General features: G+C 46.9%; 1 protein-coding gene across 1 annotated transcript; it reads left to right on the forward strand.

The window, feature by feature from the left end:
• Positions 1-1,811: 1,811 nt before the first annotated feature.
• On the forward strand, positions 1,812-25,882 carry LSM14B (LSM family member 14B). The gene is made up of 9 exons (XM_056844997.1): positions 1,812-1,944; positions 9,408-9,571; positions 14,409-14,544; positions 17,699-17,815; positions 23,330-23,497; positions 23,648-23,725; positions 24,753-24,914; positions 25,033-25,186; positions 25,707-25,882. Exons 1-9 carry the CDS (start codon positions 1,824-1,826, stop codon positions 25,876-25,878), a joined length of 1,272 nt encoding a protein of 423 aa, XP_056700975.1. The 5' UTR covers positions 1,812-1,823; the 3' UTR covers positions 25,879-25,882.

Here is a 25,882-nt window from a genome sequence, read left to right on the forward strand (position 1 = left end):
AGCAGTAGTGGAAGGTGACACTGGTGGAGGATCTTTCGTAGACAACAGCAGTGCCGCTACAGCTAACCCTGGTTAGTCCTGCACAGAAGAAGGTACTGGTAAACCACTTCTGACCAATCTTTACCTCGAAAACCCTATGATGAGATAATCCAAAATAAAAAACATTTTGGAGGACTTTGATTCATAGGGTCGTCGGGAGCAGCGTGTTCCAGGCTGAATTGCCTGCATATTTTTTGAATTTTTCATGCTGAATCGTCATTCCAGAAGTGACTGCAAAGCCAGCGCATACCTGCTTCGCATTTCTTAAGAGCCCCTTTAACACGACCTTTGGTGTTTGCTCCGCCCCCGCCACGAAAAATCCCCTCAAGGAACCATGCAAAATTACAGCTGCGCATTAGCTATGCACACGGTGGTTGCTAATGGCTATGCAAACAGGAACGAAGGAGCAGGCGAGTGGGGGGTGGGATTTCTCCTTTTGCGTCGGGACTGTGAATAGGCATTTTTAAAGTCGCATTTTTTTAAAAAAGAGCTTTGAGCGAGCATCAAAATTGACCCTGCATAAATGGCCATAGTCTGCCTAGTAAACGTGGGGATGTGATGTCACCGCATAGGTCAGTAATGACCCAGTGCTTGCACAGGGGCAGGGCCGGCGCTACCATTAGGCAAACTAGGCGGCCGCCTAGGGCACAGACCTCAGAGGGGCGCAGAACTGGCCTGAGGGGGCACAGTTTTAAACAGATTAGTTTCTTGGGGGGGGGAATGCAACTGAAAATTTATATATATTGTTACTTTAAGTGCCACAACAGTGCTATGGAATATAATTAATTGTGTGTGTGTGTGTTAAGTGCCGTCAAGTCGCTTCCGACTCATGGCGACCCTATGAATGAAAGTCCTCCAAAATGTCCTATCTTTGACAGCCTTGTTCAGATCTTGCAAACGGAAGGCTGTGGCTTCCTTTATTAATTATAATTAATTATAACGTTTTATTAAAAAAAAAAGTTTGGTGCTTTTATTTTATTTTTCTCTACATCTGTTTGTGAAAATTGGTTAGCGATGGAGGAGCAATAAGTCGTTAGCCTTGCCTAGGGCACAAAAGGGACTGGCACCACCAGCCCTGCACAGGAGACCTACTGTTGCAATGTGGTGGGGGGGGGGGACGGCTGACGAGAGACCCCCCCCCCCAGGCTCTCCTTTTTATTCCATGTTTCATTCCGTGTTTCATTCATTCCATGCCGTCGTTTTCCTCCAATCAGCTCTCCGAGCCCGACCGCTGAAGGGCATCTTGCTTATTTGTGTCGCGTGGCGGGGGCGGCGGTTGGGCTGGCCGGCCCGTCACGTGACCGCCAACCGCCCACGCGCCAGCCCGCCTCGGGGGAGGCCCCGCCCCTCGCCGCCTCCCCGCCATTCCCTCCCCGTGACCTCCCCCGCGCGCCGCCGTCTGGGGCGAGCGCGGCGCGAGGCGCGCCTGCGCGGCCCCGCCCTCCCCTCCGTCCCCGCCCTGTCTCTTTCCTCTCACGGCCCCCCTCCCCCCCCCCCGGGCCTATAAAAGGAGCGGCCGGCTAAGAGGAGGGGGGCTTTTCTTCCTGAGGCGAGAGAGAGAGGGAGAGAGGAAGAGGCGCGTGTGGACGGGAGGCGACGGCGACGAGGCGGAGCGCGGCCGCCGGGCCCTGACCTGCCGGCTCCCAGCGGCCGCGGCGACCCCCTCCCCAATCCCTTCAGCCGCCGCCGCCGCCTCCCTCAGTCGCTCCCACCCCTCCCCCCACCACCACACACAAACGGGCCCAACGGCTCCTCTGCCCTCCCCCCCCCACCCCGCCGCCGCCATGAGTTCGGGGACGCCCTACATCGGCAGCAAGATCAGCCTCATCTCCAAGGCGCAGATCCGCTACGAGGGCATCCTCTACACCATCGACACCGACAACTCCACCGTGGCGCTCGCCAAGGGTAAGGGCCGCCCGGGAGGGAGGGAGGGAGGGAGGGAGGGGAGGGGCGGCGGCGTGAGGCTTAGCTCGGGAGGCGAGCCCGGGTAGGCCCTGGAGTGCGGGGGGGGGGGGGAAGCGCCGCGCTGGGAGACGACGACGGGGAGGAGAGTGCGGAAGGCTGGGGGGGGGGGACGCCTTCGAGGCCCACCTCTGCCTCGGCTGCTCCCCCAGCCCCGCCGGGTTGGGGGGCGGAGGAGGAGGACGGAAGGGCCGCGTTTCGCACGGCCTCCCTCTTCTCTCCCTCCTCCTTTCTTTCCTTGAAGGGGGGGGGCGTGTTGAGGGCGGAAAGCAGCTGGGCCTGGGAAAGGGGGCGTGCGCGCGGCGTAAATAGCCTCCCTTTCATACACAGACTGGGAGGGGGGGGCGCCCCATGGAGGTGCCAGTCTCCTCTCTACAGGCACAGGTCTACAGCGAGCCTGTTCTTTACGGGCGGGGGGGGGTGCCATAATTCCTCAACCGGCTGTGCTACTGGCCAACAGCCCTTCAGTTTTATTTGGACAGGGTTTCCTGGCCCTTCCCCAGGGGCTGAAAGCCGCGGCTGCGCGGGGGGGGGTGCGGTGGGAGGGGAGGGGGCTGAGCCTTTGCCACCCCCCCACCCCCCAAAGCTTTTAACCAGCACCGCCACTGTGACGCCTACCCGATGAATGGGAGGGTAAGAAACAAAAAAGAGGTTTAACTCTTTACTCTGCCCCCACACTCTCCTGATATAAAGTAGTAGAAAAGGGCAAGAGTCCAGCAGCACCTTAAAGACTAACAAAAATATTTTCTGATAGGGTATGAGCTTTCGTGAGCCACGGCTCACGAAAGCTCATACCCTATCTGAAAATATTTTTGTTAGTCTTTAAGGTGCTGCTGGACTCTTGCCCTTTTCTATTACTGCAGACAGACTAACACGGCTACCCACTGTGAATTATCTCCTGATATAAGACTCCCCTTAGACGTGACAAGACGTGGGGGGGGCTCCTGAAAGCAGTGGTAGGGGGGTAGGCGTCTGAACCTTTGACCCCCTCTCCCCAAAGATACCTAACTTGGTTCCCCCCCTCCAATATCTTGTCGACAGGAATAGCCATCAATGGCGCTGGCTCTGTGTGTGTGTGTGTGTGTATAGGCCACTTACACAAGGGGAGGTTTTGCCTTGGATTTGCCTCTCTTTAGATGCACGTTTTCCCCATCTGAAATCTTGAAAATCTGCAATGGGGGCTTATTTTTGAACTTCGAAATTTCGGATGGGGAAAAAATGTGCCATCTCGAGAGAGACAAATCCAAGGCAAAACCTCCCCACGCGTAAGTGGCCTGTACACACGCCCCGTGCCATTGATGGCTATTCCTATTGACAAGATATGGGGGAGGAGTAGCCAAGTTAGGTATCTTTGGGGAGGGGGGGTCAAAGGCTCAGACCCCTGTCCCTCAACTGCCCCCCCCCACAGACACTGCTTTCAGGAGCTCCCCCCCCACCTGTCTTGTCACATCTAAGGAGTGTCTTACATCTGGTGGTTGTGGGGACAGAGTAAAGAGTTAAACCTCTTCTTTTTCTTACCCTCCCATTCATCAGATAGGCGTCACAGTGGTGGTGCTGGGTAAAAGCTTTTATGGCCTTTTGGGTGAGGGGGTGCCCCCCCTCTAGACGTTCTCAGAGGGCAGGCTGTTAGTCTGCAGTACAACAACTAGCCCAGTAGCACCTTATAAGACTTTGCAGAGGAAGGGAATGGCAAACCATCTCTGCTGACTCACTTGCCTTGAAAACCCTACAGGGTTGCTTAAGTCAGCTGTGTGACTTGACTGCACTTTACCAACAGAGACCTACAAGGTTTTCAGACTTCAAGCTGCTGCTGAGAGTCAAAGCTCCCTTTGTCACAGCTTTGACTCTCAAAAGCTGAAGACAGTGTTCAGGAGAGTCACCTAGCTGCTTCCTCACACAAACACATGAAGCTGCCTTATACTGAATCAGACCCACTGTCCATCAAAGCCAGTATTGTCAACTCAGACCGGCAGCGACTCTCCAGGGTCTCAGGCTGTCTTTCACGTCACCTTTTTGCCTAGGCCCTTTAACTGGAGATGCCGGGGATTGAACCTGGGACCTTCTGCATGCCAAGCAGAGTCTCTACCACTGAGCCATGGACCCTCCTTGGATTTCTGAGTCTTCAGTTCACTATTTGACTTCCTTCTCTCTTCTCTCCCCCCCACTTCAATTCCATAGAGATTTTGTCGCAGAGGAAAGATGTGTTGAATTCCAGAGTTGTAGCTTCTCTGAATGATTCTGGTTTTCTCCTGCATCTTTTCACTCATTACAGTGGGGAAGGGTTGCTCAGGCTGGGATATCCAGGAAAGGGTAGCACAAAAGCCAGAGGATGTACTTCAGGAAAGGAAGGGTCTCTTCAGCTTTATCTCACCTCATCTTCTCTGTTCTTGTTTTACTTTCCTGTGATGCTGCCAGATAAGAAGCATTTGTCTATCCTGCTATGTCTTGTTAGCAAATGGTTGAAGCTAGAGAAGAGAGTAGTCTGGCATCTTGCCCATCAACCCGACCCTCTGAGAGCCCAAGACTATAAGGATGCCCACTTGTTCCAGCTTTCATCTTAAGGGGTTTAGTAGTACAGGTTGAGTATCCCTTATCTGGGCATCCGATGTCTGAACTGACCCGAAAACCAGACCTTTTTAGCCGGCATGCAGACATTACTCACAGGCCCTCAGCAGCTCTCCAGTTTGCTTTCTGATGGCTCAGTGTACACAAAATTATTTAAAACTGTTGTTTAAAATTACATTCAGGCTATGAGTATAAGGTGTATATAAAACATAAATGAATTTCATGTTTAGACTTGGGTCCCATCCCAAAGATATCTCATTATGTATATGTAAATATTCCAAAATACGGAAGGATCCGAAATTCAGCCCACTTCTGGTCCCAAGCAGTCCGGATAAGGGATACTTCAACCTGTAAAGGGGAACCTCGCTACTCTAAAAATTTGGGAGGGAGAAATAAGTAGGTCATGTTCCTCTCGTTCATGTTGCTTTGAAAGCCAGGAGGATGGCTCCTGGCATTTTTGCTTTTATTCTAATGGGGAGGACAGTAAGTGCCCTAGATAGGAAGGATTCCTACAGCTGTGATATTGGACTTAACAAATAAGACCTAGAATGCTCTGGGGCAGTCTTGGGAGGGTCTTTGCTTTGATCATTGTGACCTAGATTGCAGCAGGTCATGTGGAAATTCTGGGAGGGTTTTCCTCTTCCCTCTTGAGCTTGGTCCTCTGCAGCAGCCTTCTGGCAGTTGTAAATGGGGAAGGGGCACCGTGAAGCACTGCAAGTACCGTGTGCTTGATCAATGGTCTCTGGCTGGTGAGTCTGTCACGTGTCAACTCACAGTGGCTTTTCTTAGCACCGGCCACCTTGTTTTGGGATCATGCGCTAAGGAGCGGGGGAAAGATGCCTCTGTGTTTCTTTTTTCAGGTTAAAAGTGTTTGTGTGCTGGGGGGGGGGGCTGTACCCTGGCTTTGGGGACGGTTGACAGGTGCGATTTGACTGCAACCTGCCAGAGCTGTGGGCTAAGGGGGGGAAGAATAAAGCCAGTCTTGTAAGTGGGCAGAAGTGCTTCAGTTCAGCGGCAGCCTGCTGCTTTCATGAGTCAGCTTTTGATGTACGGCAGCGCGGAGCCAGAAGGGGTGGTCAGTAGCTTAGCAAGCCCTGGCTGCAAAGCACAAAGTGCTGGAAATCCAGAGTGTCTTGAGAGTTTAATTGCTAGGTTTCTTAGCCGCGCAAAGAGGTGGGGACAGTGAGCCGTCTGGTGCTGCAAAGCGCTCTTCAGTTTTTCCACCAGCTTCACGGAGCGACGTAGCCTCTTAATTAAGAAAAGATGGCAGAACCATATGCCGGCGTTACGATTCCTGTACGAGGGCAGAGAAATCTTGAAATCCTGCCTTCTTAAAAAGAACAAAAAATCCACTAGCCAGACAACAGAGGCACACGGGGAGGGCCAAGGGAACTGTTTGGTGCAGCCTGTTCTTGGTATCTTATGTTTCCTGACCCAGAAGGGAGACGGCAGCAACCAGCGATTCATCTGCACGGCTCTGTGTATTCTCTAGTTGCTCTACTTTGTGGGCAGCTTCAATCCAGCCCCACCCACCCCACCCCTGTGCTGGTGATATTGCCTCAGAAGGCCCTCGGTGCTCTCTTGCTTCATAGTAGCTTCCTACAAGGAATAAAATTGTTTTGTTTGCTGCGCTCTGCTAAAATGTGAGTTACTCTTTTTTTTTTGCCATCAAATCGCAGCTGATTTATGGTGATCCCATAGCGTTTTCAAAGCTAAGCAAGGTGGGTTTGCCATTGCCTGCCTCTGCATAGCAACCCTCGTATTCCTTGGTGGTCTCCCATCCAAATAATACCAGGGCAGACCCTGCTCAGCTTCTGAGATCTGATGAGATTGGGCTAGTCTGGGTCATCCACATCAGGACTTGATAGACTTTCTCATATCACCCTAGTTGTGAGTAAATTGCTCCCAGTGTTCTAAGATTGCCGGATCCCCTTTCCTAGTATAAAAAGGGCCCACTGTTTATCTCCAATCTCTCAAGTTCTGTTTCCAAAACAGCTGTTTCTGAAGTAGTGAATATACGGTGACTATGTGTTGATGCTGTACAAGAACAGAAAGTTGTGTTACACCTTAGAGTTCAGGAACTCTGGCCATCAATCTCTCTGTTCAATTTTTTTGAGCCCTCAGAAGCTACAGAGGAATATTACAATCACGGGGACATTATTTTGAACAAAACACAGAATGAAGCTGCACAACCCCACCTGAATATTCAGTTCTGCATAAATACAAAGCCTTTGTCTCCAGTGAAGATAATTCAGTGGGTAGCCGTGTTAGTCTGTTTGCAGTAGTCAAAAAGGGCAAGAGTCCAGTAGCACCTTAAAGACTAACAAAAATATTTTCTGGTAGGGTATGAGTTTTCGTGAGCCACAGCTCACTTCTTCTGAAGAAGTGAGCTGTGGCTCACGAAAGCTCATACCCTACCAGAAAATATTTTTGTTAGTCTTTAAGGTGCTACTGGACTCTTGCCCTTTTTGTCTCCAGTGTGGATGGTGACAGTCTTTTTCACCTAAGAGGAGGGGTCTGCTACTCACACGTAAATGGGAGTGAGTAGCTAAGGTGGATTAGGAAGGACTTGGCTGAAGCTTCTAATGCTGTTGTAGTAGCAAAGGAAGCATACTGATATCTTCAGCTTCTGTGTGAAATTATTTATTTATTTATTACATTTCTACCCTGTTCTCCCCAACCCGAAGGTTGGGCTCAGAGCGGCTTACAGTCTGAAAACACAATAAAACAATAACCCATTAAAATAGTTTAAAATACAATTTAAAATAGCCCAATAATGCCCCTCAATAGCGCCAAAACTCCAGAGACAGAAATTTGTAATAAAGTTAATGTAACCACACCCTAAGGTGGTATAGAAGGTGGTGCTCAGCAGCGGGGAAAGGACTAGCGAGGCCAGTAATTATAACGAGAACCGTTGCTGGCCTCAACCATAAGCCTAGCGGAATAGCTCCTCCTTGCAGGCCCTGCGGAACTTCTGAAGGTCCCACAGGGCCCTGATCTCATTAGGGAGGCTGTTCCACCAGGCAGGGGCCAGTGACTAATATGTGTATTCCTTAGAACCAGTGTGTTGTCGTGGTTGGCGTGTTCGACTAGGGTGTGGCAAACACAGGTTCAAATCCCTACTCTGACATGGGAGTTTGCTGGGTGACCTTGATCCAAGTCACACATTCTCAGCCTAACCTACCCCACAGGGTTGTTGTGAAGATAAAATGGAGGAGAGGAAAACAATGCAAGCCACTTTGCTTTCCCCATTGGGGAGAAAGGTAGGATATAAATAAAGCTAATAAATAATGGATGACATGTAGTTGCCCAGCTCTAACCTAATGATGATTCTTGTAAGGAAGGGTCTCCAGTGGAGAACTACAATATGCTAAGATGTGAACGTCATGATACCCGTATCTTCATCATTCCATAACTTAATACTCTCCTACTGATGGTTAAACTTTAAACAAATGTTAAATAAGTATTCATGTGCCAAGCAATTTTTAGTGTTCTTCCTCAGATAACTGGGTATGTTACAGTTTAATTGGCGCAAAGCTAAGGTATTTGTCCTTTTAAAATTTCATAAATGTGCCAGATAGTTTTATAGGCTAACTAGGTTATGAATGATGTACTGTGCTCTTAAAGCAGGAAGGCTGGATAAGAAAGTAGAAGTTTCAGATACTGACATTTTGGGGGAAATTGGAAGTATTACAGCCACTGCATTATACTGGTTCTTCCCTACCTTTTTGCCAAAACCCCTTAAATTTTGACACAGCAAAGATTATTCATTGGTGACTCTTCAGTTCTGCATAAATAGACGCAAACATTTTATCTCCAATGTGAACAGCGACGGAGGCATTGACTTAAGGAGAGGGCTCTACCACTCACAAGCAATTGTCCAGCTGTCGCTGCTGGTTTGGCATAGACCATCCAAATGGCCTTGTGGTGGTTCTCCAAAAGCCGCCTACCATGCAGAGGACAACCCTCCTTCTCAGACCTTGGTCAGTACCAAGCAGGGTGTCTGTAGGTGTGACTGCCTTCTGTTTCTAAGTGCAGAGAGGCCAGTGTCCCATGGGAGCTGAGGCTAGAAGAAGGGGTTGCAGGCAATGCTACCAAACACCTGTCTTGAGAACATGTTCAGTAAGGAGGAAGATCTTCAGTGTTCATATCAGTCAGATGTGTTCTAGATGTTGTGGGGCCTGAGTTTATACCAAACCTGTGGCTGGAGCTTGGAAAGACTCAGCCTTGCCCTAGTTTTTCTCCTTTTCGTGACTATTTGCCTACCTTCATTGTCACCCCCTGCTTGCAGTCTCGCTGCCCAAGTCAAGGTACTGTAATCATGCAAGTCTGGTGACTGTCCTGAGCAGTGAATCTGCTTGTATGAGACAGTTATGGACAAAGCTTGACTCCTAGTTCTGCAAAGTGTATTGAGCCTTGGCTCCGATCCTTCCCTTTCTGCTAGCAGCCGCACTCCTGAGTTTACCTTTTAGGGTTGGCTGCTGCTCTCCTTTTCTGTAATGGAACTCATCATCGAGAACTACGGCCGTTGATGGCTCTGCATTGAATAGGTGCCTTGTCCACGTGCCCCAAAGATGTATAGTGCAATAGGAGGAGAAAAGAGAGCCTGCAGCACCAGTAAGCTTGGTAAAATTACTTAGTGCAGTCGGATGCAGTGGTCTGGCTGGCTAGTGATCCCAGCTTCTTCTAAAAGGCAGGTCTAGCCCATTTTGAGACCAGAGACTGGCCTATTTCAAAGAGGAAGGAGTCTGGTCATTTCCTAAGCAGGCCACTTACATAAAGGCAGTATGATACTTGTTATGTCAAGTACTAAAATCTGGTTTTTCTCTTCACATGCTAAGTGCGCTCCTTCGGAACTGAAGATCGCCCCACGGATCGTCCTGCCCCCCCAAGGGAGGAAGTTTACGAATACATCATCTTCCGCGGCAGTGACATCAAGGATATCACTGTATGTGAGCCTCCGAAGGCGCAGCATAATCTGCCTCAGGATCCTGCTATTGTCCAAGTAAGTGACTTTCCCACCTGGAGCGCCAGCAGCAATTTTATCACGCAAGGTGAACTCGCTGCATCTCTTCAAGAGCTTCCAGCAAGATGACAACGGGCCCTAAATCGGGGGTGTCAAACTCATTGTTAAGAGGAATGGATATAACATAAATGTCACTTGGTCGGGCCATGCCTCGCCAGCCCAGATTGGGATGGGGGGGGAGTGGCTGCCTCGGTTGGCTCGTGGGCCGGATAAGAGCTCTCAAGGGTCCGAATCTGACCCCCGGGCTGTATGTTTAAAGCCTCTGCTCTAAATATTCTTGGGGATAAAAGTCCACAGTTTGTCTTGGATAGTTTGTTACTCCAATTTAGCCCAGGATGACTTCATTATTAATTAGAAGCAGTAGTTGGTTTTTATAGCTCTCTAGTTAGAAGTGGGGCTCTATAAATCCACACGCTGCTTGCTAGCACCGGGCAGCCTTCCCTTTTTTGGCACACAGTGCTGCTGTTTCTGGTACAAAGATGCTTCTTCTTGGTGGACTTCTGCAGAATGCCTTCTGTGAAAGTCTAGCATGAGCAAGGGAACTACCTGGGGTTGGGGGGGAGTGCAGTCTTGATAGCCGGCATGAATGCATGCTGGTAATCCTGGCTGTACCTTGAGGATAGAGACATCCGCCACTTTCGTCTTTAAACTATACAAAGAAATGAATTGATACAGTTGGGTAGATCTGGTTCCTGTCCTGGTTCCTGACAGCAACATCTGCCTATCCCTTCCGTCTTAAATATCAGGCTTTGTGGGGAGCCAAATTCGGCATCTCTGAAAATTCCTTGCCCTTTTCAACAGCTGCCTGACTCATGTGCCAAACTACAGCTGGGATCTGGTGGGTGGCACAACTTGTTCTGTATGCCTGAGGGGGTCTTACTGATTGTGTTTCTCAGACAGTAATCTACTCCCTTACCATGTCGCCAGCTGCTTTTGAAACTTAACAGGGCTTTCACAAGCCCCTTGTGATCCCGCGCAGATCAGCGTCAGAACTCCACTGGGTATGCTCATTTGGTGTGCTTAAAAGCAGCTCTCTGAATCTCTGTATTTCCTAGCGTGGCATAGTGGTGAAGAGCAAAGCTGAATAATAATGAAAAGGGGGAGTCAGGTACTCAATGTACAAGACCAACAAAAAATAAAATAGTACCCAACTATCGGTTTGAACTTATATTCAAGACTCACAATGTATTTGTATATAAATATGAATTCAATGGTAGCCAAGGTACATATTACATTTTAATGCAAATTACAAAATGACACCTTATAATGCAGACTGAGTACAAAACAATTCTTTTATACAGTGCTTCTTCATATATTATATGCTGTAAGTTGTCTCCTTCATGTAGCAGCCAAATTCTGTGTTGTTAACAAGCTCCTAGGTTTCACTTGTTTCATAGGTGTTAACTTCTTCAGAACATTCTCAAACTTCTTTCTGAGCAGGATCTTAATAGGATATATTGGTACATACATAGAATTCCTCAGATCCTTATATAATGCTTTTATCTTAGGCTATGCTGTTTTGTTCTCTTAATGAGTTACCAATGCATAATCACCTTCCATAGACGCATCATCCATGGAGTCACGGTTCTCTCAGAACTCTCAGCCCCACCTACCTCACAAGGTGTCTGGGAAGGGCAGGGAAGGAGATTGTAAACTAGATTTATTCTCCTTAAAAGGTAGAGAAAAGTGGGTTATAACCCCCCCAGCTCTGCTTCTTCCTACCCAGCCTTTCGTTGGCCTCAGATATGACCTTACGCAGGTCATGAGAGGGAAGGTACCTTGGCCATCTTCTGGACATGAAGTAGGGGTCATGGGGGTGTGGGGGGGAGGTAGTTGTGAATTTCCTGCATTGTGCAGGGGGTTGGACTAGGTGACCCTGGTGGACCTTTCCAGTTCTATGTTTCTATGTCCAGTACATATGGGGAAAGACTGGCATTAACACTGGAAGTCAGTGTGGAGACTCAATTACGTTCTGCCCTTTAGCAAGAGCATTCTTTTGCTGCTGAAATGTACATAAGACATATAGACCTGTTACACAGTTCTTTAGTCTTAATCTGATTTCTGGCCATTACTACATTAGTAGTAACATTTCTACATGAGTAGAAACAGTTGATTTGAACTCTTGTTTTTTGTATGCCAGTGTAGCTGCTGGCATATGTACTTGCCTATTCAATATTGAAGTTCTGGAGCTAACAGCATCCATGTGGGTCTGGCTTTGCAGCCTTGGCTGGCAGAGCGAGGGCCTGTTGGTTCTCCATGACTTCTTGGTGGCTTTTGATGCCATCCATCGTAGTGTTCTTTTGGAGCCGCTGGCCAAGATGGCTGTTGTGGGCACTGTACTGTAGTAGCGTCAGTCCCATCTGACCAGCCAGTTTCGAAAAGTGGTGCTGGGAATCGCTCTGTAGCTGTGTGGCACATTTCCTGTCAGATCCTGCGGAGCTCTGCCTCCTGTCAATTCTGTACTCATCTACGTGATAAATCACGGGGAGAGGTCATCTAGAGGACTGGAGCTGCATTGATATGCCGACGCACAATTCTGCTGTCTTCTAGCAGAGACGGTGGAAATCCTGGGAAAGGGCCAGGAAACCCTGTCCAAATAAAACTGAAGGGCTGTTGGTCAGTAGTACAGCCAGTTGAGGAATTATTGCACTCCCCCGTAAAGAACAGGCTTGCTGTAGACCTGTGCCTGCAGAGAGGAGACTGGCACCTCCATGGGGCACGTAGCCAACTTCAGTGGGTGTCCGAGGGGCAGCTAACTACAGTTACCAGTGCTCTGATCACATCCAGGTTGTATTGAACATAAGAAAAGCCATGCTGGATCAGACCCATAAAGTTCAGCAGTGTATTATTTATTGTTTTATTAAGCTCCTACTCTGCCCTCCCCAACTTAAGTCTGTTCACACAATGGCCAACCAGTTGCCACATGGAAGCCCACAAACAAGATATCCTGCCTGTGTTCCGCAGCACCTAATGCAATAGGCCTGCTCCTCTAATTCTGGAGAGAATATTGCCGCAATGCACTTCTATATGGGACTGCCTCCGAAAACTGTTCAGAAGCTGCAGTTAGTACAGAACACAGCAGCACAGACTCTTGCTGCTGTGAAGTGCAGGGAGCTCCTGGCCAGTTTTGAAGGCTTCACACTGTTGACCAATTCACATCCGGACACAATTCAGAAGGGCTGCTGGCTACCCATGAAACCCTAAGTGGTCTCAGGCTTGGATACCTAAGGGTCCGTTTTCTCTCATCTGAGTCTGCTCTGCAAGTCAGGTCAATTTTGGGGGCCCAGCTCTGAGTGCTTTCACCTTTAGGATGAAGGTGGCTGAGCACCTGAGAAGAGGGTCTTCTTATTGGGGTGTCTCAGCCAAAGAACTCCCTCCCCATGGCAGGAGGGAGAGCAGGGTAAAAACAGAAGGGCTTGACCTACACTGAGCTTGCTGATCTCCAGGCACCACACAGACACTTCTCTTTTCCCATTTCTCTTGTGTTGACACTTCCGTCTGTTCTCTTTATTTTTTACCATTTGTCTATTAAAACATTGATACTCTGCTTTTCCTCGTGGTTCAAGGTGGCTTACAGTTGGAGCTTTAAAAAAGTTCCCAGTTAAAACCAAAATAAAATATCAAATCCCCTCAAAAACCCTGGCAAACAAGCAGGCCTTGTAGCCCTCCTGGAGACCTCTTATGAGGGTCTCCCCACCTTTTCAAGAAGCTCATTCCACAGGCTGGAGCCACAATGGGAAAGGTCCAGTCTTTGGTTGATGCCAGGCAGGCCATTTAAGAGATAGGATGGCCAACAGATGGCCACTGGGTCATAGAATCGTTGCGTTAGAAGGAACCACCAGGGTCATCTAGTCCAACCCCCTGCACAATGCAGGAAATTCACAACTACCTCCCCCACACACACACACCCAGTGACTCCTACTCCTCTCCCAGAAGATGGCCAAGATGCCCTCTCTTTCATCATCTGCCTAAGGTCATAGAATCAGCATTGCTAACAAATGGCCAGGGAAGGAACGCTTATCACCTCCCGAGGAAGTCTGTTCCACTGAGGAACCGCTCTAACTGTTAGAAAATTCTTCCTAATGTCTAGACGGAAACTCTTTGGATTTAATTTCAACCCGTTGGTTCTGGTCCGACCTTCTAGGGCAACAGAAAACAACTTGGCACCATCCTCTATATGAAAGCCCTTCAAGTACTTGAAGATGGTTATCATATTCCCCCTCAGTCTTCTCCTCTTCAGGCTAAACATACCCAGCTCCTTCAACCTTTTCTCATAGGACTTGGTTTCCAGACCCCTCACCATCTTTGTTGCCCTCCTCTGGACACATTCCAGCTTGTCTCCATCTTTCTTAAATTGTGGTGCCCAGAACGGAACACAGTACTCTAGCTGAGGTCTAGAGCAGAGTAAAGCGATACCATCACTTCGCGTGATCTGTTGATACAGCCCAAGATCGTATTTGCCTTTTTAGCTACTGCATCACACTGCTGACTCATGTTCCGTGTTTGGTCTATTAAGTCCCCAAGATCCTTTTTGCACACACTACTGCTAAGACAAGTCTCCCCATACTATAATTATGCATTACAATGATCCTCATTGATCATCTCCTATTGGTCTTTCTGTGTTACTTGAATGATGGAATTTGCATTGGGAATCCATAAGATAGAGGGTTGCTGGGTATAAGTACTTGAACTAAACCAACTAGCATTTTTTAACGTCTGCTACATGTTAAAATGGCCTGGCTGGGTTGGTGGAATGGGGAAGGGCATAAGAGCAACTCCTCAAGACTTGGGCTAATGGCGCTCTCTTGCCTTGCAGTCTTCCTTGAGCTCTGCCTCAGCATCCTCCTTCCAGCCGCACGTGCCTTACAGTCCCTTCCGAGGCATGCCTCCCTACAGCCAGCTTGCCGCCAGCTCTTTAATCAGCCAGCAGTATGCAGCTTCCCTCGGTCTAGGTGAGTGACATGGGCCTTGCTCTGGCTGAAATGGACAGCTTGTGTCTGGGATGTGGCTTTCCGACGGCAGGTCGCAGCTCAAATGCAACGCTCCTCTGTACTACAAAAACTTCCTTCCATGTAGAAACCAGAAGTTGGGGAGGGGCTGTGGCTCAGTGGTAGAGCCTCTGCTTGGCATGCAGAAGGTCCCAGGTTCAATCCCCGGCATCTCCGGTTAAAGGGACTAAGCAAGTCGGTGATGTGAAAGACCTCTGCCTGAGACCCTGGAGAGCCGCTGCCGGTCTGAGTAGACAGTACTGACTGATGAACTGAGGGTCTGGTTCATTATAAGGCAGCTTCATGTGTTCATGTATTCTTAGGGGAGGGACTGTGGCTCAGAGGTAGAGTATCTGCTTGGCAGGCAGAAGGTCCCAGGTTCAATCCCCGGCATCTCCGGTTAAAGGGACTAGGCAAGTCGGTGATGTGAAAGACCTCTGCCTGAGATCCTGGAGAGCCGCTGCCGGTCTGAGTAGACAGTACTGACTTTGATAGACCAAGGGTCTGGTTCAGTATAAGACAGCTTCATGTGTTAAAGTCAGGGAAAGGCCCTGGCCGAGTGTTCTCCCTGACTTGATGCGCAGGAATTCTCTATTCTCTCTTTCGGAAGCATTCTGTAATGTGATCATGCACCTGCTGCCTGGCCATTCTGGAGAGCGCTAGGTGCAAAGTATGCAAGATTTCATGGTGGTTAATGCTGGGTTTCATAGCAGCCAGCACCTTGTCAGAATTAAGGGTTGCTTTTTTGTTTTTTGCTTGTTAAATGACATAGAAAATCTCCTTGAGCTGTTGATAGGGTATAAGCAAGTTTTATGAACAGAAGTTTGTAAAGAGTACTTGGTCTTTAGAGAGGCTGCTCAGGGTGTGCGAGAAAGATTGTGGAGGTTGGAAATGGGACGATGGTGCTAATTCCAGTTCCATCATAAACTCGGTGTGTGGTCTCCTTAGCTCTTCGTCTGTGAAAAAGGAATGGGGGTGATTGGCTTCAGAACCTTAGTGTGAATTAGAAGAATTGTACTACATGCCCCACATGGTACACATTAGAAGTCTTCATCTGGCTGCAGAAAGTTATTTATTGCTAAGTTGGTGATTGTCGTAATTTGGAAAGGGGGACAAATCTTACTGTCTGTGGGTGTGTTGAACTCCCTTTAATTATTTTTTTGTTCAGGTTTGTTTGCTAAAGTGTCTTTTAACATTGGCTGTTGAGCCAGTGCCCTGACTTGGATGGCCCAGGCTAGCTTGATCTTGGAAGCTAAGGAGGGTCGGCCCTGGTTAATATTTGGATGGGAGACCAGCAAGGAAGTCCAGGGTTGCCGTGCAGAGGCAGGCAATGGCAAACTTCTGTTCGTCTTCTGCCTTGAAAACCTGTAGGGTCTTTATGACCATTTATGCTTGGTAATTAGCAGCACGATCCAGGCTGAAGTGCCCAGCGTATTTTTTGGAAGTTTGTCACGCTGAACCATCAGGAAGTGACTGCGAAGCCGGCGCATACTTGCTTTGCATTTCTAAAGAGCTCCTTTAACATAACCTTTTGTGCTTGCTCCGGCCCCGCCTTGAAGAATCCCCTCAAGGTATCGTGCAAAATCACAGCCACACATTAGCTATGCAAACGGCGGTTGCTAATGGAAGGAACGAAGGAGCAGGCTGTGTCGGGACCGTGAATAGGCATTTTAAAGGTTGCATTAAAAAAAACTTTTTTATATATATATAATTTTTTTATTGAATTTTACAATACAAAAAAAGAAAAAAAAAGAAAAAAAGAATATACCGTATTTTCCGGCGTACAAGACGACTGGGCGTATAAGACGACCCCCCATTTTTACAGTTAAAATTTAGAGATTGGGATTGTCCCGAGTCCGTGGCCTAGGGTCGGCCCTCAGGACTGCGCCCCAACCCCGCGGCCGCCCCCAGACCTCCTGGAGTGGCCCAACCCGAGTCCGCGGCCTGGGGCCAGCCCTCGGGACTGCGCCCCAACCCCGCGGCCACCACCGGTCCTCCTGGGGCGGCTCAACCCCCGGGGACATGGACAGAGCGGAGGCGGCTCCCCAGGGAGATTCTCCAGTCCAGAAATGATACGGCAAAACGGGGGTTCGTGGGGGGAGAGAGAGACCTGCAGATCGATATTCAAGAAAACAGTTTATTCTGGCAGCTGCGACCCAGAGCACTCTACCGAGTAAAAATCTCTGAGCCCCGATCATACTGAGGAAGGGATATTTATCCAAATTCAAGATATGACAACCCATCAACATTCAGGGTAGGCTGATAGCACTCCAGACATAGAGGCGGCGCAGTACAGTTCAGTTCTATCCAGTTTCTCCTATCAATGTTTATAGTTCACTCTGACTCTCCATGACTCTTAACCCACTTCCTTAGCACACAGACATACAGGGATATTCTGCCCAGCAACAAGCTATTCCCTGGCTGCCCTGGGTTAAAAAGTAGTCTTATACGCCAGAAAATACAGTATTTATATAGCTATAAAAGGATATTCACATAACATATTGAATACATTTCATTTTTTAATACATTCATCAAAAGAAAATACCCTTTCCCCCCACCCACCAAAAGTGACCCATCACCATGACTTCCATAGAAGTGTCCGGTAGCTTTATTTATTAATTATCTAAATTCTAATATTACTTAAAAAATAATTTTCTATAACTCACTAAATAACAAAGTAAAATCCATTTTTGCCAACTTATCCCAATATGAGGTGGCCTTAAACCATGTTAACTTAAATTCTTCAAAATCATTTCCATGCAGAATTTCCGTTAATCTGGCCATCCTCATATATAACCACACTTTCTCTCTCCATTCTATAAAAAAAAAGAGCTTTGAGCGAGCCTCAAAATTGACCCTGCATAAATGGCCTATAAGTCGGCTGCGACTTTACAGTACTTTCCACAACTGAGCCTAGTGCAGAACATTCTTCTAATAGTGACTCAACAAAGGCTTTCCTTGTTCCAGGTAAAATTCTCCAGCGTCTCAAAGTTATATAAAAACACCAGCTCTTAAACAACACCTCTCTCTTTTCCCCCAATCTATCTGGATGTCCATACAGCCTTGTGTCTTACTGGTATCCCTCTTTGCTTTGTCTTTCTCCCATCTATCTTTCTAGAGAAATTGGTAAGCCCTCCAGCGTCAGCGGCCGCTTCCAGCCCTAGCACTTCCTCGTCTCCTCAGCCAGTTTCAGAGCCTGACTTGTCTTCAGAGCCGCACCTGCTGTCTTCTAAGGGTAACAGCAGCTTGAGGATTCCAAGTATTTTGAAGGACTGCATGGTGTTTGCAAAACATGTTGTCTTAACCCCTCTCTTGCTCCCGAACAGAGTAACATTGGCAAGGATTGCTTCAGTGTTCTGTTTCTGAAACCTCCGACTCCAGGTATTGGACCAGTGGATGAAGAAGAGACTTGAGTTCTGGACGTTGCTTATAATCATGCAGTACTGATGAAAAGGAATAAAACTATAGCGTAGGAGAAATGGAGGGAAACTAGAAGCCACGGAGAAAGCAGTGAGCAGTAGTGGAGTCTTCCCTGAAGACTTCATCTTAGCTTCAGAGCTTCTAGAAGACATTGCCTGAATAACTGTGAGGAGGACTAGAAACCATAAAACAAGTTATGGTCAAGATGCCACCCTGTCTAGGAGATCACGGTAGCGGCTGCCAGGTGATAGGATATACATGAAAGAATCACTGAGTTTTACTTGTGGGCGACTTGTTCCGAGAACTGAGCCAGCCAATATTGTTCTTGTCCATGGCAAACCCACCCCCTAGATAAGACGCACTGGGCAGGTCTGAGTCAGACCTCTAGTTGAGCTGGCTGCTTCTCAGTTGTTGCCCTGCTTCAGAGCCCTGTGCAAAAGCTTGAAGGAACAGCCACAGCTGTAAATTCGATAAAAGTAGTGAAGGAGAAGGATATAAGGGAGGAAATAAGGGAGGGAAGTCTCTTTACACGGTATTAAATGAAATCGCCTTCTGAGGAACTGTATGCTTGTGCTTCGTGTTGCTGCTTTGCTATTTTTGCTTAAGCCTATCAGCGTTCTGTCTTTGCATTGCCTTTGTTCTCTAGGTGGACTTGTGGGAACGTTAATGTATGCTTACTTTGAGCATAAAAGCTTGTGCGTCCTTTGTATGTTTGGCATTTTCAGATCAGAGGTCTATCTAAGGGTTTACTTTGTAGTCATAAATGTCCCAATCAGTTGTGCCACTTCTGCCCACCTTCTACCTCCCCCAAAAAGGCTTTGAGCTACTTTAAGATTAGTTTGAGACCACTAATGGAACATTTCCAAAACGTTTAAGGCTATGGGGGCGGGGGAGTGTTTTAGGGAGAGGAAAACAGTTTCCAAATTTTTCCTGGTACTCTCTAGGCCTTCACATTTCTATTTTGAGACTTGTTCAGAAGTCGTCAAATGTTTTCTTGTAGCAAATATTCAGAGATAAATGTTGCCACCACTGCCTGACTGTATAATACATTTACACACACAAGGTAAGTTCTGGAGAATGCAAGCCAATTCTCCCTTCAAGTTGCCACCTGAGCGAGACTTTTAAGATGCTTTGACTTAAGTGCAGCGGATCCGAAGTATTGCTCATGGAACAGTTTCTGTGCTATCCCCAGAGTTCAGGTGATCTAAAGGAACAGCTCTGGGGACCAGTGGCGGACCTTTATTTTTGTGACCCTGAAGCTTCAACTGTTATGGGGGCCCTTTCGCAACCATCAATAATAGGGCAGCATCCAACAAGGTCCAAAGGGCCTCTCTGCCCTTGCAAGGACCTTGAGGCCCAAATGGCAGAGAGCAGGGTGGTCAGATGACTGCAGCCTGAATTGAGAATTCAGATGTCTTTATGGTACCGATTGGCTCTAGCCTAAGGCCAAGCCATAGAACTATTAAGCCGTGTATCAACGAAGGATTCGAGGATCCAGCTGCCAAAATGTAGACTATGAATAGATTCTGGCGAGCTCAGCAAGCCCATGCAGTTGGGGGTTCGGGTGCTGCAAGCACCCGATGAAATTTTGAAATCTGACCAATTACAGGGACGTTTTGAGGCCATATGAAATGGGTATTAGAGCATATTCTAAGGTCAATATTAAGTGCTTTAACCTGTTGGCTTATGATTCTATCACTAAGATGGAGTTTTTTTAAGCGTTACTAAAATAGGGCTATCGATTTTGTTGGAAAATGCACTCATTAAAAAAAGTTGCTTCAGGGCCACTCGGGGATTAGGGGCCCTTAAGCTTAAGCGCTTTCATAGTAGATCCAGCACTGCTAGGGACAGTGTAGGAGTGTGCTGGGAGGAAGGAATTGATGACATTTTCTCCCGCTTCACTGATGGAAATGTACTCCCAGTGATGGGAGGGAATGGCTGCTGGATGCAACCCAAGTCACGTTTACTGTATAAGGCCATAGGCCATTACAATCTAAAACAGTATAGTAACAGGTTAAAATATACAAAACCAGAATCATTAAAAGAATACAAAAATTAAAATATGCCCATTCGGCTCTATCCAGCTTTACCACCTTTCATGGGCTATTACCGGACTAGGTAATCCCAGCGATGTATTAAGAGTTTTATAAAAAACATCGCTTTAAAAGGGTTTTTGGATGCCATGGCTAAAAAATGGTTGGAAGACGTCTTCACAGCTAAAGGGGCCAAACAAAGTGCGAACAGTATTTTTTATAAGTTTCAAACTCTTAATACATCGCTGGGAATACCTAGTGCGGTAACAGCCATGATTTGCTTCGCCCTGATTTTCTTGGCCGCCAGGCCATACAGTGCCATTCTTTGGGAAATATATGGCTACCATCGTGTCAACATCAGATGACAACTGTGACGCTGAAAGAATGTTTGCCAGAAACTTGTCGCAGGACTCAGTGTATAAAGGCCAGGACATAATGGGGGAGATCTTCCACTGAACCACCACATAAACAAATGCGTTGAGCCAGAGGTATTTTTAAAAAACGGCCTGCAAGGAGCTCCATGGGCATAGTTTGGAAACGCAGCGATGTAAGGGCTGCTCTGAGGGGATGTGACCCAGAGTGCTCAATTGCTTGGTTACTTTACCAGGCAGTTAACTTATGCAAGTCCATAGTGCGCTTCTGACAGATCAGGTGAACTTTTTTTTCTCAAGTTTACATCCTGCCATCTGTAATAAGGCTATACGAACACTTTAAAGATACCTATGTGGCAAATTCACCAAAGTGGTGCATGGTCTGATGTGATCTGCTCAACATGTTTTGCCTGTGGAGCGACGATTAAAAAAGTGTTGCAATTCCACTTACAGAAAAGCACAAACTAGACTTTGTGCTACTATCTGTAACTTGAACTTCGTGGACTGAAGGAAGAAATTATTCCACAGATATGCCCAGCAGGGCTGTGGCATTCAGCAAAGAAAGAGATAACTGTATTGAAACAGTTACAGAAACGGGGCGCTTGCTATATTGGCTTTGTTCTGCTTCCAAAATGAAGGCTATTAAAGGTGCTAAAATGCCAGGTCCTTTAACCGCTGGATGCGATGCAGCAGAAAGTATCGTAGGCTACAGTTGAGTGGCTGCAATGTGAATACTGGGTCCCTGGAGCAGATTCATGCGGTTAACGCACTGCATGGAAGCCATGCCACCAAAGGTCATGCTGACAGTTCCAGGTGTACATAAAACAACCCTACCTGTGGCAGTTGGCAGCTTGAGGCAACATGCCCCTCAACTAGCTTTGGGACAGTGTTGCCTAGTGTTCAGAGATAGGAAAATAAGCATGCTTTTAAATCTGAAATAGATACACACTGGTCGAGGCTATCTGTATTTTGTGCCAGGAAAGATCAAATTCTACCCAAACCATATGAAAATTCCATTATCGGTGGTTCTGTTTGTTTGTTTTTTCCTTCAGCAGCTTCATTTGTGTGCTTTGTCAATGTCAGCGTAATCGTGCATGTGTGTGTGTTTAGAGCAACTTGGAGGCACAAAATATATGGGAAGCTCATAAACAGTAGAACACTGTAGGCTGCTCTGAGCCCGGGTGCGCTTGTCTTACCTTTCATCATTACTTGCCTGGTTTGAAGTGTGGCATGGGTAGGAATCCATTTCATCTTTAACGTAACTAGAACTTTGAGGGGTCAAAATCCATCAGAACTTGCACTAGGCTTTGCACATGTGGAAAAGCAGAAGATGAATCCTGATAGAGAGGCACATTACTAAAAGGCAGCTTAATGCTCATGATTTGCCCCAAATCATGCATATTGTTATTTGAGGATGGAAAAGACCCTTGGATCCGTAGCCTTTTCACAACAAAGCTACAGCTCCCAGGAATATTTTTTTGGAGGACGTAGGGAAAGACTCCAAACTGGAGTTACAGGCACAACATTCATGGAAAATTTGAAGCCATGGAAACTGCTTTGTTTTCCCAGCAAAAACAAACGTTGGGGGAAATTATCAAGCCTAAATTTATTTTACTGCTTTAACAACATAAAATGTATCATCTATAATTTAGCATATGGAATTGTGCCAATTTGGCATATTTAGAACTTTAAAGGTATTAATGCCTTTGTTTTGTACAAGCAAAGTTGCAAATATACCCTCTTCACAGCAAGTTGTAAAGTGCTGCACCATATTGCTGGCTTTGCATATGTATCTTAGTTTTTGCCAAAAGGAGAGAAGAGGAAAAAATAAAAGCCAAAGACAATAAATACAATTCATTGTAAGGAAAAGATGGTATATTTGCAGTGGTCTCATACCTTTGCTATAAGACTAGCAGCATATTTGGCAATTTTTACAAAGAAAACACCAAATGCTTCAGTAGTGTATTAAACATAAACTGTTGACAGTTGGTCACATTTAACCAAAGTTTCTTAAATACTGTATCTGTGTCCGTTATGGCCAGGAGTTACCATTAACTGTAGAGTGTCTTTAAGCCTTCGTGTCTCAAACTGAGTGGAACCTTGTCATAAAAAGAGAATATTTCTTTGGAGTTCTTCAGTGCTGCTCAACATTTCCCATTTTTAATGGGCGAGAAATTGAGAACTCCTTGGGTTGGGGGGGTAGAGCAGGCTGATTTTTCAGGCTTTCGCATTTTTAACTGCAGTACCAACACGAATACGTACATTTGGTAGCATAGGCTATTGTGCTTTAACAAAAAGCATATGTGTTTGCCTAGAATTGTGTGTTGTGGATTTTTTCAGACTTCCCTTACAAATCTATTGGAGGGTTTCTTAAAGCATTTTATGTGACTGCAATATCAATTAAGGTCTTGCCAGTAGATTTTGACATTTAAGGATGCCTGATCTTGTTCTATGAACTGCAGTAAAAACCAAGATTGTTGAGTCCTTAGATGTCTAAAACTCCTACAAAATGCTTCATGGTGTAGTGGTTAAGAGCGATGGACTCTAATCTGGAGAACCGGGTTTGATTCCCCACTCCCCCACATGAAGCCTGCTGGGTGACCTTGGGCTAGTCACAGTTCTCTCAAAGCTCTCTCAGCCTCATGTACCTCACAGGGTTTCTGTTGTGGGGAGAGGTAGGGAAGGCAAATTTGAAAAAATTGAAATAAATAAATGTAAGCTGGTTAGAGTCTCCTTAAAAAGGGTAGAGACAGTCGGAGTATAAAAACCAAATGTTATTTCCCTAGAAAATCTTCTGGTATGAAGGCAGAACGGGGGAGGGGAGAGGCAGGAAAGCTCGTGAACCTGATTGGCCTTAAAGGCAGGAGAGTGGTCCTCTAAATCAGGGCCGCGGTAGCTTTGAGCACTTCTTGGTTTTCCCTGCAGGCGCTGCTTTTGCATCTGTTCATTCAGTGCGTAAAAGTCCAATGGTGGAACAGGCGGTTCAGACGGGTCCCGTCGACAGCTTGAATCCCAAAAAAGCTCCTCCGGTCAAAGTCGCCCCGGTCATCCAGCGCAACACCCGGCCAATTCCGCAAAGCAGCAAGACGACTGGTACAGACCTCCCCTTTGGAAAAGCTTCCCCCCCCCTTTTTTTTTTTAGTAATTTGAGTCCTGAAGTCTGCTTGACTTTTACCTCTACCATTACCTATTCAGTGCAGTGATTACCTGGTTGAGTGAACCGACTTTCCTGTTTTGCCCTAGATACAGTTGAGCCAGCACCTGTGCAAACGCAAGGGCAGGTGAATGATGAAAATAGAAGGCCCCAGAGGAGGCGATCAGGTATGTTAACCTGACAGTTAAATGTGTTGCCTTCCATGGAGATAGATCACAATGGGTGGCCGTGTTAGTCTCTATAGCAATGGAAATTTAACTGTAGAAAAGAGCAAGAGTCCAGTAGCACCTTAAAGGATTAACAACTTTTCTTGGCAGGGTATGAGCTTTCCTGAATCGCAGCTCACTTCTTCAGATACACTTCTGAAGAAGATACACAGATACCTGAAGAAGTGAGCTGTGACTAACAAAAGCTCATACCCTGCCAGAAATTTTGTTAGTCTTTAAGGTGCTACCGGACTCTTGCTCTTTTCTACAGTTAAATTTGGAGAATGTACAGAACTTTCTTCCCCTGTGTTGCTTCTGCAGCATAAGGGATTGGGCAGAAGAACATGGATTGTGGTGGCCAGGCCTGGTTGCACCAAGGGCTAGAGGAAAAAGAGGCCCGATGATTCATTCTGTATTGAGAAATCAAAGTCTGTGGATTACTGAAAGCACCTCATAATGATACATACAGCAGTGAGATCAGTGGTCTTGAGGATGGACAGGACTTGTTTCAGTGGATTTTGAGGGAATGACTGTTGCAGTTAACTGTTTGGAAACTTTGTGGGGGTAACTTAAGGCTTTTCCGTAAAGGACAGCTGCAGGCAGCAATGCCATAATACAGAAGAATTCAACCCCCCCACACACACACACACACAGCCGGGGGGATTGTTACTTGAGAGGCCCCCACCCAACCAGTTTAACAAAGCCTATAATATACTTATGGATGTCGCTTCTAGTACATGAGTTTCATGTACAGGGTTTCATGATCCAGTACCATTCTGGAATTCAAAGGCTTTAGTGTCAGAAGTGCCAGAGCAGAGAGTTTGCTAGGACGACCTCTGCAATGGAGGAAAAACAACTTTTAAGAAGGACCGCTTAATTACCTTGCTTAGATGCAAGGAACTCTTTGAGTGTAGTCTTGGCTCATTTAGGGCCACAATCCTAAAACAAACAAACTTGTGTGTATGTGTTAACTCTTCTTCCTCTTCAGGGAATAGACGAACCAGGAATCGTTCCAGGGGGCAAAACCGGCCAGCTGCCGTCAAGGAGAATACAATCAAGTTTGAAGGTGACTTTGACTTTGAAAGTGCAAATGCGCAGTTCAACCGGGAGGAGCTGGATAAGGAATTCAAGAAGAAACTTAACTTTAAAGGTCTGTGGCTTCTGTTTTCTGTCTTACAAGGGGGATGCCGGCTCAGTCTTTTTGGAGCAGATGAAACGAGTCTCCAGTTGGAAAAGTAATCGCTGCATCCTTTTTTTCTTTCTTTCAGATGACAAAGTTGAGACAGGAGAAGAGAAGGGTGAACCTACTGTGGCTGCCGAGAATTGCGATGGCAACGCAGATGAAGACCTCCTCGGACCTAACTGCTATTACGACAAATCAAAGTCGTTCTTCGACAACATCTCATCTGAACTGAAATCCAGGTGATCTTGAATCTTTGGCCTTGGTCTTGTCTCTCGACCTTTTTCAGCATTAGGATTTAGAAACAGTCAGAACCTCCACCCTCCCACCTAGTTCTTCAGGCAGACATATGAATGGCTTCCTAAACCAGAGTTTCCCAAACTTTTTGAGTCATGGAGCACTTTTCAGGAGATAAATTTGTCACGGAGCACTAATTTTCACCTAGCACCTATGTACTAAACTGATAGACAGTAGTGTTTTTCTTTTCAATCTTCATGGAGCACTAGGAGATATTTCACTGAGCAGTTTGGAAATCTCTGTTGTAAGGCCATTCCAAAGATGGTTTGCAAGAATACAGACCTGCGTCTCGTAGATTACAGAGAGTTTGAAATAAGGGCAGGCATTTTGTATATGATACAAAAAAGAATGTTTATCTGCTGCAGCCTTACAGCAGATCCCTCTCCTCTGGGACAAAAGGTTACAACTGGGAGGGGGGAGGTTTGAACACATCCACGGTAGCGTACCTGATCTCATCTTGCTTAGTTCCAGGCGTACAACATGGGCTGAAGAGCGGAAGCTGAACACAGAGACATTTGGCGTGTCTGGCCGGTTTCTCCGGGGCCGTAGCTTCCGAGGAGGGTTTCGTGGCGGAAGGGGGTCCGGTGCTGTGAGGCGAACTCCAGCGACGTCCAGAGTGGGGACGGGAAGGGTGTGAACCT

Source organism: Euleptes europaea, chromosome 2, assembly GCF_029931775.1.
Source record: "Euleptes europaea isolate rEulEur1 chromosome 2, rEulEur1.hap1, whole genome shotgun sequence".
In the NCBI taxonomy this organism is placed as follows: Eukaryota; Metazoa; Chordata; class Lepidosauria; order Squamata; family Sphaerodactylidae; genus Euleptes; species Euleptes europaea.